General features: G+C 39.0%; 2 protein-coding genes across 3 annotated transcripts in view; one reads left to right on the top strand and one right to left on the bottom strand.

The window, feature by feature from the left end:
- PAX3 (paired box 3) overlaps positions 1 to 20,288 on the bottom strand; it is a 98,308-nt gene that overhangs the window by 25,032 nt on the left and 52,988 nt on the right. For both annotated transcript variants that reach the window (XM_032278044.1, XM_032278045.1), the window contains exon 5: positions 7,693 to 7,898. In XM_032278044.1, the coding sequence (XP_032133935.1) occupies positions 7,693 to 7,898 (206 nt within the window). The remainder of the gene's footprint in view (positions 1 to 7,692; positions 7,899 to 20,288) is intronic.
- On the top strand, positions 5,727 to 6,260 carry LOC116551732 (small nuclear ribonucleoprotein Sm D1-like). The gene is made up of 2 exons (XM_032278046.1): positions 5,727 to 5,889; positions 6,013 to 6,260. Exons 1-2 carry the CDS (start codon positions 5,799 to 5,801, stop codon positions 6,156 to 6,158), a joined length of 237 nt encoding a protein of 78 aa, XP_032133937.1. The 5' UTR covers positions 5,727 to 5,798; the 3' UTR covers positions 6,159 to 6,260.

Below are 20,288 nucleotides of genomic sequence, written 5' to 3'. Positions count from 1 at the left end.
TCCACATCACACTTAGCACGGTAACGAAGCGGGGGCGGGAGGCACAAATTGGTCAGTAACCTACTGTTAAGCACAGTTAATTGCTTCTCATTGCATGTATAATACTACATCAAACATCTCCTTCAAAGCAAGTTGTTATTTCATTTGATAAACAGCAGCCTGGTTCATTTTTATCTGCCCCCTGTCCTTCTCAACTTGGATGTCTCTCTGCTGAGCCCTTACATAAAGCCATAGTTCATATCTTTGAAAAAGGATCTTTAGAGGCATTTCCCTAGTAGTATAATGTCCAGTGACTTTTTTGAAACAAAATTTTAATTGGTTGAAAGAACCTCATAACATCATGATTATAAGGAGGAAAAGATAATGAATTAGAAAAGAAAAATTGGATTTTCATAACTTTTTCTCTTCACGAGTAAGCAAACCAATTTGTTCAGACTCTCAACATTGTAAGTTTGAGGGGAAAAATCTAGTACTTTCTACAGTAAACATACAACAATATGTCTTATTCACATGGGTGCAATGCAGACCAGGCAAAAGTTGAATTTCAGTTCCTCCCTTATATTAATACTTCTGGGACCACGAACAATTTGCTTAATATCTTGGGGTCTCTGTTTTCCCATGTGCTAAATGGGAAATACAAAAACTACTTCACAAGATTGTTACGATGAATATATGGATATACAATGCAATCTAAGCACTCAAAAGAATACCAAGGAGATGTTAAATGTTCAATAAATGTTAGCTATTAAGTGAAAGGTCTCACAATGACACTTCTGAGAAAACCAAAAATTAAAGCTCTGTTTTGCTTCCTTCACTAAGTGGTAACTAGCCAAAGCCTTTTGTGCCTGTGAGTAAACAGGAAAGTGCCCAGAGAACACCTCAAATAATTGAAAGCCAGTTTGAATTGAATGAAGGCTTAGGTCAAATTTGCTTCCAAGTTTCATGGATTAGCGCTAATTGTCCCATGGTGTCACCCTAATTTTGCCCATCAATAAATTACTGGTTCACAGCTTTGGTGTTGTACTCAAAGGCAGTTCAGCCTACCTTATGCAAGATGGATTATTGCAAATGCAATTTGAAAAATGGGGAGATAACACAATAGTTAATCCTTAGAAAGAGAATTCGCAACAAGATTGTAAAACATTTGGCTAAACACTAGACTTAGGGTGTGGAATGCTGCAATGCCAAGTACAGTACTTTCCAAGTAGGGAAATTCAGGGCAAGCTGCTCACTTCCCTGGACCTTCTCCTTCACTCTCATTGTTTTCTCTTTCTATACCAGGCTCTCCCAGCTTTCCTATCACTGCTGCTATGTAACTTTGGCCACCATTTGGAGAACTGGTTGGGAACAGGATGGCAACATTGAACAGGAGAAACGCCATGCTCCCATGCATCTGAAAAGACCATGGACACACACAAAAGCACACTCAATTGCATCCTGAAACATCCCAGAAGCAAACTCCTGTAGAGAGCTTTAGGATATTCTATACCTATCTGAACTTCTGAACTCTAGAGATCAGTTAAATGGCTTTAAATCACCACTGTGCTTTTTTGGAAATTCCAGATTACTGATGCTATAAGGGTTCTGCTATATTCTCATTCCCAAGAGTCCTAAGAAATCGTGCGTTTGGGTCATTCCCAAAACGCATGATTTCTCAGGACCTTTGGGAATCACCAGTGTGATTTTTTGGGAATACTAAATTACTGATGCTATAAGGGTCCTGAGAAATCATGCATTCTACTAGCTTTTAATTTGGGTGTAGGGGGAAGGTATTTGAGCATATAATGAAAGCCAGAGGCCGTTTCTCTAGTTAACAGTTGTATATGCACATACACAAGTAAAGGCACAAAATTTTGTGTACAAATCTCAAATCTCCCAGATCTCCTGAAGTCCGTCCATGATTATCCCCGTGGGGCATGAACCCAAGCTGAGATCATGTGATTTAACCAACCCCATATTTTTAAAATTAAAAAAATTAAAAACCTGAAGTCCAGAAAGATTCCAGCAGGATTAAGTAACTTGCTCAACAAAACACTTTTGTCGGTTAGGAACGAAACCCATGTCATCTGACTCCTAGTTAAATTCTATTTCCCCAAGTAGCTTTTGTTTCTGTCTTCCGTTGTCTTCATGGTAAAAGAGGATGTTACTTGCCTACTTCATGGGATTCTTATGCGGAATATTTACTACAGCTTTTGCACGTCATAAATATTTGGACCAGGCACAGTGGCTTACACCTGTAATCTCAGTTCTTTGGGAGGCCGAAATAGTAGGATCACTTGAGACCAGGAGTTTGAGACCAGCCTGGGCAACATGGTGAAACCTCATATCTACAATACAAAAATTAGTTGGGTGTGGTGGCACAAGCCTGTACTCTCAGCTACCCAGGAGGCTGAGGTGGGAGGAGCATCTGAGCCCAGGAGGCAGAGGTTGTAGTGAGCAGAGACAGCGCCACTGCACTGCAGTGCACTCCAGCTCAGGCAACAGTGAAACCCTGTCTCAAAAATAAATTAATCAATTGATATTTGCAAATAATTCCTCGTCACAAAACTTTGATGCTTGTGATAATTTGCATAACAGCTACCCTAATTACAGATGAATTAGGCAAATCATCCTTAAAAAAAAAAAAAAAAACCTTGTAGTGTGATTATTACTAGGCAAATAGTCACTGGTATACAATTCTTACATTGTGTACTCTAATTTGGCTATGATAAACGCAACACAGTCCAGGCGCGGTGGCTCATTCCTGTAATCCCAGCACTTTGGGAAGCCAAGGTGGGCAAATCACCTGGGGTCGAGAGTTCAAGACCAGCCTGACCAACATGGAGAAACCCCGTCTCTAAAAAATATATATATAAAATAAAAGATAAACTCAACACAGCTACAGCCCAAATGAATTTTTATAAAACACTGACAAAGGCTAAAGTTATAGTTTTAGTCCCATCTCTATTTAGAAGAGTGTAGAAATATTTTTCCTCAGGGGGAAAAAATGAAATGTAGACATGGTTTGGGGTTTTCGGGAGGGGTTGGTGTTTGGTTTTTCCAGGTGCCCCAAATTAAACTAACTCACACTTTCTGGCTATCACTCAAACTGAGTTGACTTGGCTACTGCTTTCCCAGATCCTCTAAAAACTAAAGGATTTTCTTCTGGCATTTTAATCAGTGATTAACTACTCCCTTCTTTTTCCTGCTGGGTTAAGTAAAAGATCCATATGCCGGGTGTTCTAGGGAATTTGTTAGGCTATAGATCACAGCCATGGTGCAAGACATGATGTCTCTCAAGGGAACTAAAGAAGCCATAAGGAATGTCAAGAGTCACCGGGTTAAAGCCACATTAAGACAGCTGTTACGTTAATGAAGGCCCTGCTTGGAAAAGGAGGTCGCTGTATGGAAGAGTATGAACTACTCTTTATTGGTTTGATCCCATGTCCTCTGAAAGTTAATGGGACATTATTATTATCCTTTGACATTCACTGACCCAGATGAGAATGCTGGGTACTGTATAAGCTACATGGGTTTAAAATATATTCTGTCTCCATCCTCAGTTTTGACAAAGGCAGGAATGAAAGAGACCAATACCGAACCTCCTCAATTTTCCATCACACTCCTTGTCTGATCTCTACAATAAATGTTTATTTTTTTGACTCACACTGAGTTCAGAGCTGATACTCGGCCTGTCTTAAAAATAGATCTGGTGCCAGTGGCTCACATCTATAATCTCAACACTCTGGGAGGCCAAGGAGGGAGGATCACTTGAGTCCAGGAACTCAAGACCAACCTGTGTAACATAGCAAGACCCCATCTTTACAAAAAAATAGCAAAATAATTAGCCAGACATGGTGGCACACACCTGTAGATCCAGCTACTCCAGAAGCTGAGGCAGAAGGATCACTTTAGCTTGGAAGACGGAGGCTACACAGTGAGCCATGATTAAGCCACTGTACTCCAGCATGGGCAACAGAGTGAGACTCTGTCTCAAAAAAAAAAAAAAAAAAAAAAAAAAAATCCAGTAGATTGGATTGACCAGTTACAGAGGACAGGTACCAAATCCTGGAATATAGTGGTCACTCAAAAGAGGAATGACTGGACCTCACCTCATATTTGCAGGTAATCACAGAACTATAATAAAAGCAAAGTAGATTTGAACCATATTATTTATAACATTGTTATATAGAATATTATACTATTATAATGAGATTTAATTTCTCTGTCCATTTCATTGAGACACAGGGTTACTCTCTCCACTGCACAGTACAGAAATGACCTCCATTAATCACGAATCATGATCTTATATTGATATGCATGTTAAGATCATTTTAGTGATATAGCAATATTAATGTTATGTTAATATACTATTCATAGTGTTATAATATATATTACTATATAGATACTGTATTTCAATATTTTTATAATGAAATACTGTAATTTAGTGAATAAAGGTCATTTCTACACGGTGTGATGGGGAGAAACACTCTGTTTCCCAATAATAGGTTTCCCAACTTTAAAACATGAACCTTGGAGTATCTGTGACTTTTCCTTTCACTCACCTTCCTCCCCACTTCTAGCTTACACAACCAGATGCCCATTCTACCTCTGAATACCTTCCACCACCATCTCTCCCTTGGTCCCACTGCCACTACCTATCCCCATGCCACTGCCTATCACCTCAAGTGTGAGCTCACTAGCCTGAAACCCAAGAGCTCCACAGGATGTCCTCAGCCTAGCTACCAAACCCTATTTCTTCCATGACCCTATGACTCCTTACATTCTAATCAAACTAGTCTCCCAAAATGACTACAGAGAAAATGAAAGGTCACCTTATATGTAGCCCACCACTTCTATCTCTCTGTGCCTCTGCTGATATAATTCCCCATTATTAGTATACTCTTTTTACTCAGCTGGTCCAATGAATATCTATGCAGCCGGGAAAGTTCATCTTAAATCTGCCCTCTGGCCCCAGCACGATAGCTCGTGCCTATAATCCCAGCACTTTGGGAAGCCAAGACAGGCGGATTGCTTGAACTTGGGAGTTCGGGAACAGCCTGGGCGATGTGGCAAAACCACAAAAAATTATCCAGGTGTGGTGGCATGCACCTGTAGTCCCAGCTATCTGAAAGGCTGAGGTGGGACCATCACCTGAGCTCAGGAGGTGTGATTGTATACTCTCAATGAGCTGTGATTGTACACAGCACTCCAACCTGGGCTACAGAATGAGACCCTGTCTCAAAAAAGTAATAATAATAATTAAATCTGCCTTCTTCATGTACCTCTCTTTATTCCTTCAAGATCTCATCCCTTGAGTTCATGTCCTTTGCAGGGACATGGATGAAGCTGAAAACCATCATTCTTTAGCAAACTAACACAGGAACAGAAAACTAAACACCATACGTTCTCACTCACAAGTGAGAGTTGAGCAATAAGAACACATGGACACAGGAAGGGGAACATCACACACTGGGGTCTGTTGGGGGTGAGGGACTAAGGGAGGGATAGCATTAGAAGAAATACCTAATGTAGATGACGGGTTGATGGGTGCAGCAAACAACCATGGCACAGTATACCTATGTTACAAAGCTGCATGTTCTGTACATGTATCCCAGGACTTAAAGTATAACAAAAATAAAATAAAATAAAAAGATCTCATCCTTTCCTCTTCTCAACTCCCATTGCACTTTTTCTCTTTTCTGCACTTATCACATCTCTGTTATTTTTAAATTATTTGGATTCATACTGCCGTCGATCAGTATTCGGTTACTGGATTTTGTGAGCTATCGGAACCAAAGGGTGACGACGCTGCTACGATGAAGCTTGTGAGATTTTTGATGAAATTGAGTCATGAAACTGTAACCATTGAATTGAAAAATGGAACACAGGTCCATGGAACAATCACAGGTGTGGATGTCAGCATGAATACATATCTTAAAGCTGTGAAAATGACCCTGAAGAACAGAGAACCTGTACAGCTGGAAACGCTGAATATTCAAGGAAATAACTTTCGACACTTTATTCTACCAGACAGTTTACCTCTGGATACACTACTTGTGGATGTTGAACCTAAGGCGAAATCTAAAAAAAGGGAAGCAGTTGCAGGAAGAGGCCGAGGCAGAGGCAGAGGAAGAGGACGTGGCCGTGGCAGAGGAAGAGGGGGTCCAAGGCGATAATGTCTCCCATGATTACTGTTTCAAAGTCATATGGGATCTGGGATATTTTTTGTACAGGTTGTGTTTGTTTATGTCAGTTTTTAATAAACATAAATGTGGGACCAAAAAATAAATAAATAAATAAATAATTTTTATGGTTACTTTTTTACCTTTCTTAGACGGCGGGTCCTTGAGAGAACTGTCTTAATTGATCTTAGCATTCCTTGACTTTCCTAGCACTGTGATGATCATATAAAAGTTTGAATATTAGGCCGGGCGTGGTGGCTCACGCCTGTAATCCCAGCACTTTGGGAGGCCGAGGCGGGTGGATCACGAGGTCAAGAGATCGAGACCATCCTGGTCAACATGGTGAAACCCCGTCTCTACTAAAACTACAAAAAGTTAGCTGGGCATGGTGGCGCGTGCCTGTAATCCCAGCTACTCAGGAGGCTGAGGCAGGAGAATTGCCTGAACCCAGGAGGCGGAGGTTGCGGTGAGCCGAGATCGCGCCATTGCACTCCAGCCTGGGTAACAAGAGCGAAACTCCGTCTCAAAAAAAAAAAAAAAAAAAAAAAAGTTTGAATAAAACAGTCTCTCTGACTGGGCTCTGCAGACTGCAAGAGGCTATTTCTGAAAAATGTTGTAATAAGAGTTAATTAGCTGCATCTATGAAAGTGTTGATCAATCTAGGGACCGTGTCCCCAGCCTGCACCTTAAGTATCTGGAAATAACAGTATCTGCAGACAAGGTAAATTCTGGGGTGAGGAGTTCCAGGATACCCTAAGAAGTCTGCCATCTTTCAAACAGTGTTTTACTAACTCCAGGGGGATGTTCCTCATTAATGATGAAAACATTATTCTATACTCAATAGAAACATATTATATCTTAGTAGCCTTTTCCAGAAGATTCAGAGCACCTCCAAGAGTTCAAAGGATAATTCAACGTGCTCTTTAAGTAATATAATTACTTGAAATGCTTCTTAATTATAAATCCTTAAAGGAAGGAATTTCACATGATACACGTTTGCACATTTTCATAACTGAAAGGTCACAGAGATGAAGCGTATAGGATCCAATTATCTCTGTACTCACTTTGTAGCTATGTCACCTTGGGTAGTTACTTACATAGTCCAAGTCCCAGTTTCCTTATTTGTAAATGGAGAGTAGCAATCACAGTACTCACCTAGGGTTTTAATAATGATTTAATAGGTTAATTTATGTGAAGCACCTAAAATAGTGGCTGGGACAGAGTCACCACCTAAAATTTATTTGCTCTTACTTGTGTATCACCCCCAAAGTCCATATAGTGCCTGATGTACAATAAGGATTCCTGAAATGTTGAGTAGGTAACGTGAAGTGGTGCACTACTGCGCGTCATAAATGATATAGTTGCATTCTGTCAGTAATAATAGTCAAAGTCTTAACAATATGCATCCCTAGTAAAGGGCCACTCCTAATATATTTTTGGTGGGGCTCGAAATATGCTTTAGATGAAAAGATGCTTGTTTGTTTCCTGTCTAAACTGAAGTAGGACACAGAGGTTTGGGCATCAATACCTGTACTCGGGCCTCGGTGAGCTTCGCCCTCTGGGCCAGTTCCTCCCTGGTATAAATGTCAGGGTAATGAGTTCTCTCAAAAGCACGCTCCAGTTCTTCAAGCTGTTCTGCTGTGAAGGTGGTTCGGCTTCTGCGCTGTTTCCTCTTCAGTGGTAAATCTGGTTCAGAGTCAATATCAGAGCCTTCATCTGACTGGGGTGCTGAAGCTAAAAGCACAGAAGAAAAAAAATCATAATAAAATGTGAATTAAAAAACAAAAACTAAGTTTGAATCCAAGTTCTCTCCCCGACTGCAAGACCTCATTACAGTGGTCCCTATATCTCAAATAAAATAAATGTGGATCAAAAAACAAGTCTGACCAACACATAATAACTCCAGTCTTAGTCTACAATGCATTCCCAATGTCTTCCATGGACACCAAGTCCCCCCATGCAGTCCTGTATCATTAAATAATATTTAATCTCTTCCCCTGCTCTATCTTTCTGCCCTCTAGGCAGAAATAATTGCTCACAGCATCAGGCATTCTAGGCCAATTATGAGCTCTTAGAAAACAGGGACAGGACTTATTCCATTTGTATGGTCCTATACTTACTACTTACTGGGTGCTTCCTTCATGTCTAATGAATGAATCACATTTAGTTTTGTTTCTGAAAAATTTTCACCAGCCTTTACACTAGGAAATCTGTTGCGTGATTTTTAAAAATATTCCAAACTTGACTTAGCACCTAAGAAGCCAGTAACAGTAAACTATTGCCAGATTCCCATATATTTATAGACTCTACTGCTCATAAAATTTTTATTTAAATTTAGTGTATCGTTATCAGATAAGGGGAAATACTTTAAAGAAAATGTATGTACTATTAAAATGTCAGTCTCTAGAACTGACCTGAGAAGAAGCAGGCATTGTCTAGTGAACTGTCCCTAAACAGAAGTTTAGAGTCTGGGACTCTGCTCAGTAGATGGGCATCTGTCCAGAACAGCTGCTTTATTTAAGAAACTCAACGCAAAAAACATGTACAGTACCTTTCGAAAAAAAAAAATATATATTACAAGCTACAAGAAGGAAACAACAGATTATTAACCCAAGCCCAGAGCCATTCTGAGTGTGTGGCCCTGAGAAACTGCATAGGACAAATGAATCCACCCTGTGGTGGCCTAACACACACAAAGCTTGGGTATATTTGCCTGTGTTCATATGTGGAAGGGAACTTCAAAACTGAGTGGACAAGTACACAGGCAAGAGAAATGGAAACTGGGAAATTAGATAGAAATTACGTTAATGATACAATAACGGTTAGTACTCCTGTAAGAACAGGGTCTGCATCTGTGGCTGCAACTTGCAAAGCTTGGGTACAAGTGGTTCCATTTCCAGACCAGAATTTGATGAGGGCAGGGGTGGAGCAGGCATTTTCCCTGTTTCTGCTAGGAATGTATTAGGGATCCCATAGCAATAGCAAAGCAATCGTGATAGTAATAGAGCAATGTTGCTAGAGAGGGCTCTGCAGTGTGGGGGAGAATGCATTGGACCAGGGCTCTGGGCAGCAAGAGCAGCCCTCTCCAGAGCCCCAGGTACTGCGGTAGTGGGCAAAGGTCTGTGCAAGGGTTATCAGGCCACAGACCCTGAACCTAGAAGGGGAACCAGAGCAGCCTGGCTCTTGAACACATCCAAATGTGCTCTGAAAATTCTCCCAAATAACTAAGGGATCCTGTAAAGAAGCAGCTGAGGTTACTGTCAGCAAACGCCACAGTAAGCCAGAAAACTGTAGATTATTAATGTCAATGTCATGCTAACTCATCTGCACCCTCAGGCTGATAGAACCTGGGGAAATGCAGGTGGCACTAGAAGCAATGTGAAAATATGTAAGTCCTAACCTTCTAATTCTCTTTTATCTTAAACTCCAACCTGACTCTGCCCTACAGAAATCTAGAATTTCATTCTATTTAAGTAGAAATTTTAAACTGCCCAAAATGATACACATCCAAAATGAACCCATAAATGTGATTTTCAGTTTTCTAACATTTTAATACCTCCATACTATTCACATCTGAGCATTACGAAACTAACCGGCAATAGAGTGAATTAATAGTGTATGTGATAAATTTGTTTTAAATATATCTGAAAACAAACACGTGCATAAAAACAAAAGTATAATCTATAACACATTTAATGTGTGTTTAGATATTATTTTTGATTTTTCGATTACCTAATTTAATATAAAATGTTTTCATTTAACATAAATTTTGTGTTAGGATATTTTAGTATTAACTTAAAGAAAGAAAAATAGACTTTCTCTTGCTATAGCAGTATTTTAAAGCACTATTCACATGCTAAAAAATATGCCATGCCTTCCATTATAAACTCCAAAAGCTCCCAATGCAGCTTATATGGATATATGATTGATAAATGTAAGCTAAACTAAATGAATGATAATTTGTGCTGAGTCATAGAGCAGTGTTTCATACTTTTTTGGAGCATTAGAATCACCTGGAGGGCTTGCTAAAACATAGACTGGTGGCTCCCCTTCCATGGTTTCGACGCAGCAGGTCTGACGTGGGCTCCAAGAGTTTGCATGTCTAACACATTCCCAGGTGATTGATGCTGATTCTACTGACCTCAGACAACACTGAGAACCACCTCTATAGCATATTCTAGATTAACTCTTGCCACTCTCAAGATGACCAACTCTATAAAATACATCTACCACAATTGCCTGAAAAAGTCACTCCCACATACATATTTTTAAATTGTGAACGATATGCTCCCTAAGAAACAAATTACTTATTCCCCTAAGAAGACAATAAATTTCCATAAAATATTTTCCTTCCATGCTTCCAGTTTCTAAGCTTTCTTTCCAAAGTGAATTCAGGTGAAACATTCAATAGCATTTAAAGACTGACCAAAAGCTTCCTCTGCCCAAGAGGACACTAAATCTCTGCTTGCACATTCTCTTACTATGATCCCATTAGGATAATAATATGTGGAAATTTTCATGTTTCCTTTGGGAGTCTCTGGGGTTATTAAATTCTTTCAAGTAAATATGATGTGCCATGCACTGTCAGGTCAATTAATCAAAATCATCTCCAGTTTCTGAAGAAAAAGACTGGTTAGATTTACAAGCACCAGCGAGAATTAATCCTGAGGGTCAAGACCACAGTGTTTCACCTTAACAATCAACATCCCCCAGAATATAAGCTGAGTGATCCCAAAGCCCTTCTCTGCCTTGTTCGCTGCTGGAACCCTCAGAACACAGTAGGCGCTCACTAAGTACATGTTGAATGAACATGAAGTGTGGGACAAACTTCAGATTTGCTCCAACGCTGATTTATTTGCCACTGTTTTACATCTTTATTTTTAAGATGGAAATTCTGCTCTTATGACATCTCCGAACCTCTACTCAGATGGGCTTTGGAAGTCTGTGTACCCTCAGCAATCACTCTGAATGCTTAGCATGTATTTGTATACCTGCATTGTTTGGGAAAATGATTACCAATTTTTTCAGAGAATTGTGATTTTTTTTTTTAAGATGAAAACTGGTATAGCTAGTAATGCAAAAGCCTCAGAATTTGGGACAGAACACCTGTCAAACGGGAATCCAGGTATCCTAAGGTGAGTTCAGGGAGGACAGAAACCTTCAGTGGAGCAGAAGGGCAAATGTTCCCTTGATCCTTTCAGTACAAATATAGGCCATGAAAGCAGGGCCTGGTGATTCTTCAAAAGAAAAAAAAAAAAAAAAAGGCTCAGAATTTTTAAGAGTTCAATAGGACAGCCGTGACCACCAAAAATAAAATTCTCTGTAACAAGCTTACAAATCACGACTCTTACTTCTAGACTATTTATTCAAAAGCAATGGAATGGTTGCATCTAACTGGGAAAACCACCATATAGCATCATTTCAGAAGATGTTGAGGAAATGACTTGCCTGATTTTTTGGCTGGAAACTTATTTGAGAAACCAGATAATTTTTGGCAATATAAAGCCACAATCTTACAAGTTAATTCTAAATTTTCCCCATCTGCAAACCCCAAAGGGATGTGGGCTTTAAAATATGTGAAGTCAGCAACCCAAGATTAATCTGCCAGTTAGGAGAAACTAGCTATTTCTAAACATGGAAATACTATTTCTTATGTCATTCAGGAGAAATAAAATTTCCCATTCTAAGAGCACATAAGTGACCCATTTTGTTGGATTTCATCTATTTTATATATTTAGTTTTACTTAAGCTGCTAGAACAAATTAGATACTAGATATAAAGAATCTAATTCTAAATATTACACAGAAAGTAAAAATACGGCTCTTTTTCAGGAAGTTTAATAGAAAGAAATTATATCTTTTTTCTGTATAGAATATCTAATGCTATGATTTGGAAGCCACAAATGTGTTAACAGGACAGTTGTGTCAATGAGTTAATAAATTGCCAGGATTCAATAATTAGATTATAAACTCTTTGGACTACTACTACTACTGTAAAACCTTAATATTAAGGGAGATTTTAAATTACACTTAAGTTGCTCAATCATATTTTACAGATGCCTTCACAAAGAAAATTTGCTTTATTACTAGAGATACTGTTCCCAAATTTGAAAATTCCAGAATAGATCTCATAAGAAAATTCATATCAATACATCATGCACAGCCTTCTAAATGGAAATTTCATTGCTTTAAATTTCAAAACAATTTGTAGATTCTATCCCAATCTATATTGTTATCAGAATTCGAATTTTTTGACTCTATTATTAAAACCCCTTTACAATCTATTCTCTGATTTACCCATTAGTTTAATTCAATGTCACCAATAACCCTGCAAAGCAAAGCTTTTCAGGAGAACGAGGATTTCTCTTCCTTCACTCAACTGCACAGCAACCCAGGAATTAGGAACTTATCCCACTGTGCAGAAAAAGGAAACTGAGACTCCAAGAGCTTGATCATACAGCTAAGGAAACTAGAATTTGACCCAGGTCTATGGTACTTCAGAGGACATGGTTGCTTGCTTGCTTCTAGCTTAGAGTATCTTAAATGAGTGTTGAGTCTTTTATCACACATGCTCACGCGCGCACACACACACACACACGGGCCTTTTGAAGAGGCATAACAGAAATGAACAAATACAGGAATTCAAATACCAATCACTTAGCTAATCACCACTATTGCTACCATTTATCCCAAATTTTCAAAAACTGCCCTGAATAAAATGAAATTTACAGAACAAATAGAGTTACATTATCAATATTATACACCAAATCAAACTATTTTCCAATGTATGCAATTCAACAAACACTTATTGAAATCTTTATATGTTTCTAACATATAGTTTTTAAACAACAATAAAGCACTAAGAAACAAATCAACTTTGCCAGATATTAAATGGATTTAAGAAATCAAAATAGTTCATCAGACCATTTGCAGTCTCTTCTAAGAACCATCACAGACTATCGGTATCTAGGGTCAGCCTGGAACCTACCAATAATCAAAAGCAGATGAATTGATTATACATTTTATATCTTTATTAAAGCTTTATTTTTGGTATTTTGTATTAGAATGAACGTAACAAAAATATATCAAGGTCTAAAATGGTTTTCTGAAGCAAAAGTGCAGGAAGGAATAACTTGAAACATATCAGGATAGTCACAAGTTATTCAACAGAAACTCCAGTGTGATCACTGGAAAGCATTACCTCTCACTAGAGTATTTCAACTCTGTGCTTTATAAGAAAGTTCTATCTCAAGCGAATTTTACATACAGGAGCCAAATTTTTAGTTTTCCTAATGATCTCACATTAACTCCCACGATTAAACTTGGGAAAATGGACATTGTCAATAAAAAGAAAGAAAGGATCAAGCACAGGGCAACTGTCATACCCCACAGGATTACAAACTCTTCCTTCAGAGACAAATCAAACGGGGAGGAGAAGGCAAAAGTATTACCACCAGCGGGCTAACCATGAAGTTTAATTAAAGAAGGAATTACAGAATCAGAGAGTATGTCTTTGTCCGCTAGCCCCTTGTGACCTCCTCTGTAGCCTCGGGAAATATTTCATCCTAGTTAACACTATTATACATGAAATCTTGCTTCAATTTTATAGGGATTTAGTCATGTGGAATTCTATAATTATTGGTGTCCAGACAAATATAATTCAGAGATGGGAGACAGGCAAAAAATGGAGAAACAAAATAATTCACAAGCATGAATTTGGTACATTGTCTTTCTTCTCAGCAAGACGTTTCATTTGAATAATTAAAGAATCAAAACATGACAACCATTTAAACTCTATGTTTGCCCTAGATATAATACAATGTGATTTACAGACACGGGAGGAGGTGGGGGGATCTCTGAAGGCCGAGCTTCCTAGTCATAGCTTATTTACTCTAGGATGGCCTCATACCAAATCCGATGGTCTTTTCGTCGGTTTTAATCTTTCTCAGCTAGATTTGTCAGCACTTCTACTCCCAGCTGTGTCTCACTGATAAAAGAACAAGATAAAAATAAGAATCCTTCCTGAGAGCTCGCTGAAGCCTTTTTATAGAGTCTCATCACTTAAGAGTATTTCACAAGTATATTCCAGAAGGTCTTTCACAGGTCAACTCGAAGTCTGATGCACCTACTTGGCTAATTGCAGAACGTCTCTTGTGCTTGTGAGTTTTGCCATTCAACGTGAAGGGTACAATGGGACAACTAACTGCTCTCTGATCTGAACTACCCCTTTTACGCTGAGAAAGATGTGAATGACCTCTCTCGTGTTTACTCGGGTGAAAGTCAGGAGGAGTGAAGCAAGACTGATATTCCCTTGCAGACCCAGAGTAAATGACAAATGACATTTTCCCTTTGTGATCTTTGGGATTTTTGTTGACTTATTTGGAGGCTTTTGTTGGATCCCAAGAAATGGCCTGTGGCTGAGGCCTATTCTACCAATTTCCACGCTCCATCTGTGGAATCCATCAGCGGGGCATTTACCCTCATTCAGGGTTCTGACACCTGCCTGGCAGGGCGCAGGAGACACAAAGAAAGCTGGAGTGGATGAGAAAGGGGAGGTTGGGGTGGGTTTTTTTTTTCTTTTTTTTTTTTTTTTTTTTTTTTCAGAGAGAGGAGGAGGGGGAGGTTGAAATGGATACACAGTAGGGGTTAATCCAAGCCAGTTGAGAGACTTCAGCACCTGGAAGCTTCTCTTCCACATTAATTCACAAGCTAAGAAAGAATCGGTGATGTTATTTTTAAAGTGTTTTAAAGTTGTATATATGTTGAGAAAAGAAAACAGATATGCAGCTGAAAAAAAAACCCAGAGATTTAAAATAAAATTCTAATGTGTCACTAGAAACTATACATTGTGTAATTATCAAGAAATACATTGAACTTTCTGGAATTCTTAACCCAGAACTAGGGTCCGAGTAATTGTTATTTTGATAAACAATTGTTAGTTGATAAACTAGGAGGGATGGTTTATAACCTGTTCAATGGTGTCTTTGGTGGTGGGGGTGAGAAGTAGGTAAGGGGGTCTTGATTTGCTTTTATTGTCTTTATGATTTCTCCCCGAAATGTGCCAGCAAAAGACTCTTTCGAAAGTGAAAAAAAAAATTATTTTGGCAAGGATAGGCTGGGCTTTCTTGAGCAAAGGTTCTTTCAAGAACACTAAATCTAATTAAGACCCTCCAGCCATTACCCACTCTTGTTCCTGCCCAGCAGTCCCCCATTTTTTGGCTGGAGAAAAGTAACACTATTCCCCTCCCTTCTGACCCAAGCACTTCCCTCGGAAGCTGCCGTCTCACAGCACGAGGTCATTAGAAGGAAAATAAGCTCCTGCCAGGTTGGGGCTAATCAAAATAGCACAAATAAACCCTGACACTCAACAACTCCCCGAGTGCCTGCTGCCCTGGGAGGAGAGTACAGATTGGTTATGAATATGGCCGGCCACGGGGGCAGTCCAGGAGGGCCTGGCCGTGTGCTCCTCCGTTGCTCTGGAGTTATTTTTAATGCACAACATGGACCGTTGGGTGTTTATTTAAGATAAGGGCTGACAAGCAGAGGCTGGCAGCACAGCAAGCTGCCTCTGAAGTGCTGAGCTGTGCAGCCCCAAAGCCCCCCATATCCTAACGTTCCCAGAATTTTGAGTTTCAGGTGTGCGCAGGATTTCTGTCCACATTTCCTTGAGAAAACTTTCTCTGGATGGAGTTATCTCTCAAGCCACCACCTGACCATTGGTCATCTTTTTAACAGCAGCAGCAAGCAAGAAAGGCTTATTTCTCCTTCATTCATTCATGTAGCCCTGCTAGTGATAATTTTTGGTAGATGTATTCACTGTTATGTCTATTTAAAAACATGCTTGTGTCTTTTTCAACCACTCATACAAGCAACATTTTGCTTAAAGGAGTCACAAAATACCAACCAAGCCATACCTGTTTAAGCAACTCCTTTCAAAGGCTTAAAGTGAAAGAGGAATCCGTTATCGTCTTAAGAACCCTAATGCTGACCCAAATTAACCCAGTGGCTTCTTAACCACCTTATTTTAAGTATGTGTGTAACAAGAATTCCTTTTACAACAGGAGTGAGATCGCCCTTTCCTATACTCCCCTGTAAAAGACTTCTATTTGCGATTGTTTTTAATGGCTTTTTAAAACCCCCACGGTAACCACCACCAAAGCATTTCAAAGAGAAGAAGAGAGGAAAGCCCCCAAGAAAATGTGTCCCTACTCAATTAGGAAAACTGATTAGTTAGCTAATTAATCAGCTAACAGCTTTCCAGTAATAGTCTCCCATGATAAGAACTTTCTCCCCTCCCAAGCAAGAGCTTAAAAGTCAGTCATAATTACAATTAAGAGCCAGGGCTGCTATCTATAGTAAGTCTCCACGTCTCTAAAAGCAGTAGGCTAAGTTCTAGTTTGCCAAGATTGGATAGTAAGGAGTGAAGAAAGGTAATTTGCACGCTGAAGGGGAACGGGAAAACAGTAGTTCTCGTCAAAGGAAAAGGGCCAAGTGACTTTTATTTACAATTGCCAAGAGAGAGGCCATTATTGACCATATGTGCCACAATTGCCCTCTTATCACGGGCTGGCCATCACGTCCTTTGGGAGCTGTTAATGAACTGGGTAATTGAGCTGCTGACATGTGTTACCAAAACAAAACAATAGGAAGAAGAGACAAATGAACATTTTATTTGCCAATCAGAGTAGGTTCAGCTTTTCACGGAGCTGCCGCTAAGTAACTGACTGAATGCATAAAACAGTGCGTTGAAAGCAAGCAGATGCAGACACAATAATAGTTAACTGACAGCTTATGGCCCATCTGTGCTTAACATTTTGTTAAAGAAATTACTTGACTTGCTAAAGAGACAAATCATACAGCTGCCCCAAGTGCTGCATTATAAGAGATAAATCATTAGCTAAACTGTTTCATGCTTAAAATGACAATGCTTATTAACAGTTATGTTGGGACATTTTGTCAGCACAGCTTGACACAGTTATTACTTACTAAAAATGTGACAACTCGTAGATATTCAGTGGAATTGAGTCAAAATGAAAGAACACTGCAAACAATTTGAAAGAACAATGAACATTTTTAATCTCTCACCATTAAATATGCATTTCTAAGATGTTATAAATGAAAATAATTAACTCCATGAAACAGGACATAAGATCATGTTCCCTGTAGTAATTATTTACCTTTCTGTCATTTACATCTTACTTATCCAAGACTGCAGGATTTTAGAAATGCTCTCATTCTGGGTTGATTACTATGACGGAACAAAATCAGTGATCGTACAAAAAATAAGCAGATTAAAGTCATTCTTTCTGGCCACTTCGTTTTTTCAACATACTCACCTTCTTCCTTTGGAAAGATATTTCTGTAATAGGGAAAGAAAAACCATGTTGCAAAAGACTAGTTTTATGAGGGGATTTCCCTTATGTTTTTGTTACTACAATTGAATTGAAACCACATTTTTTGGTTCAAGTATGTTTCATCCATTGCCCTGAAGAACAACTTACCTCTGAAATCATAGCTATGTAAACTGGTTAACTAAAGGCAGAACACAGATCTCTCAAAGCCCTTCTTGTGATGGGTTTGTTTTTTTTTTTTTTACCATTATGGGCAAAATTAACTTAATAATAGTAATTATGATATAAGAAAAGCAGCTACTTACCAACCTGCTAAAAACTTCCTCCGCCCAATCCCTGCTTCCCACAAAGTCCTTGGTGTGCATTTTCTTTCACCTTTAACAAAACCCTCTTTGGAGTGGTATCGTCATCCCCATCTTACAGATGAGCAAAAATGAGGTCTAGAGTGATATCACCTACCTATCACCTACCTGATTCATGAGAACTCAGAGAGGCTACACTAATTTAATATCACATCAGCATTGTCATTTGAGGAATAGGATTGATGAGGGTTGAAAGAAAACTGTGGCCAATATCTTTACTTCTTTTTTCTTCCTGATCTACTGAGTCAGGACTCAGATATCACAACTCCGTAAATCAGTTGTGAAAACATGAGCATAAAAGGTGAGAAATACTTTCAATGGTGGTTGGATAGGTGAAAATTATGTTATGTAAAGTTACCAAGAAAGCTTATAAAATCTAAACCTCAGCTATATTAACAGAACTTCAAATGAGACATGAGTGCTCAATAAGGCTCATGACATAATTGACCAAGACAAAAAACTACTCTGCCTTCATCTTTACTTTCCACTATCAAATATTGTGTGCCTAAGTTGTTTAAAAGTCAACAAATAAACTAACGCTCAATATGTAAAGGAGATAATAAATTACACAGAGAGGCTCTTGGGGTGGGCAGAAAACAAAAGAATTCTTTTGTCACCCTTATCAAGACAGAACTACCCAAAGAAACACAAAACCTAAACAGCTTTATCCACGTTGAAACTGTGCCAAGATTAGCATGACACGAGATGTTTGGAAAATTAAAAAAAAAAAAAAAAAAAAAAGGCAGATTTTAGAAGAAAGTTAAATACTACAATTTTGGGGTCAAAAGCCTATGCAAAGAGGTAAGAAGATAAATGAGTAGAGAACTGAAAATCCCAAGTCAAAGCATTTACAAAATTGCAGAATCCTTGAAAAGAAACTTAAGCCAATCCCTTCATTATACAGATGAAGTCCAGAGAGAGCAAGTGAGGTTATCCCAAAGGACACATCATTCAAGAAACATTTATTGATTTTCTGAGATGTGGCTGATAGTGTCCTTGGCACCAGGGATGCAAATATGAATAATATACGGAGCCTAAACTCAAAAAGTAAAACTCCCATTCCAGTACTCTTTCCAGTAAGGCAAAAGAAAGTGTCAGTATACGTAGGAGTTAATCTAGTCACGCCCTGTGGCAACGGAAAGATTAAATAGCCTGTCAAGGCTGAAAAACCCAGATACGTTATTTTTTAAAAATCAGAGCCGTAGATTCTGTGATCTTTAGTATAAAGATCAAAATAATATATAAATGCTTTCAATGACATTTCCCACAAGGCATTTCAAGATTGTTTCGTTGCTTCCCGTCTTCCCTTGGATTCTATAAAAAAGAAAAAGGATAGCACAGGAAGCTTGTTTTGAAAATCCAAATCTTATCTGGGTCAATTATTGCTTGTTGGAAGATAGAAAGAGGTAATAACTGAACATAAGAGAAAACTTTTTTCCCGGAGGCAACAGAGAAGGCTGAGCTTAATCCTTGCTGGCAAAGGAATTAGCAGCAACATCAAGGTCATCATCAGAAATCATGCTTGGGATACCTACTGTGCAGGAAGTACTTCCCTGGAGGCTGTGAAGAGGGGATAATGACTAAGAAGAGAGTGTGATTCCTCCCCTTCATCGTGCAAAAGTGTACGTCTTCTGTCTAGAAGGTGACTCTAGACCTACCTAGACCCCTCTGCACCTATTCGCCTTCTTGTTAACCAGTCCTACCAGGCATAAAGGAATAGCATGAGAACGATGTTCCCTACGTCCTAAGACTGAGAGAGAAAAATGGCTGGTCACCAAAGCTTTGCAGGTATTTGTAGAAGTTCCCAAATGTGCAAAATAAGCAAGATCCAATTTCTCATCTGCTGCCTCTTTGGAAGAACCTGCCCATAATTGGACAGTATATTGTTCACACACATAAAAAAAAAGACATTCAGCTCTTGCTCATTCCCAATTCCTTTAAAAGTCAAAAAGGAAATCAAAGTTACTCAACTTCACCCAGCCCAGGACCTCTATCTGTACTGTGGGATCAAAAATTAGGCCAGGTATGCTGGTGCATGCCTGTAATCCAAGCACTTTGGGAGGCTGAGGTGGGCCTATCACTTGAGGCCAGAAGTATGAAACTAGCCTGGCCAACGTGGCGAGATCCCGTCTCTAATGAAAATAACAAAAATTGGACGTGGTGGTGCATGCCTGGAATCCCAGCTATTCAGGAGGCTGAGGCACAAGAAACACTTGAATGCAGGAGGCAGAGTTTGCAGTGAGCTGAGATTGTGGCACTGCACTCCAACCTGGGCAACAGAATGAGACTGTCTCAAAAAAAAAAAAAAAAAAAAAAAAAAAAAATAAGAATAAAATTAAAGTAGCTATGAAAGTAAATAAATTCTGTGCTCCCAAATACCTCAGGGCCTAACCAAGAAGGCCAAGCTTTACA

This window comes from Sapajus apella, unplaced genomic scaffold (genome assembly GCF_009761245.1).
Source record: "Sapajus apella isolate SASKATOON/1434 unplaced genomic scaffold, GSC_monkey_1.0 scaffold10, whole genome shotgun sequence".
Lineage (NCBI taxonomy): Eukaryota > Metazoa > Chordata > Mammalia > Primates > Cebidae > Sapajus > Sapajus apella.
Note: the sequence above shows the minus strand (reverse complement) of the source record. Positions and strands in the feature narration are given on the sequence as shown.

What these genes read in the sequence shown, in the direction of transcription:
- LOC116551732 (XM_032278046.1), top strand. Translation starts at nt 5,799, where the DNA reads ATGAAGCTTGTGAGATTTTTGATGAAATTGAGTCATGAAACTGTAACC. An exon ending in GGTCCATGGAACAATCACAG is followed by an intron (nt 5,890 to 6,012) that starts GTGTGGATGTCA and finishes TTATTCTACCAG; the next exon opens with ACAGTTTACCTCTGGATACA.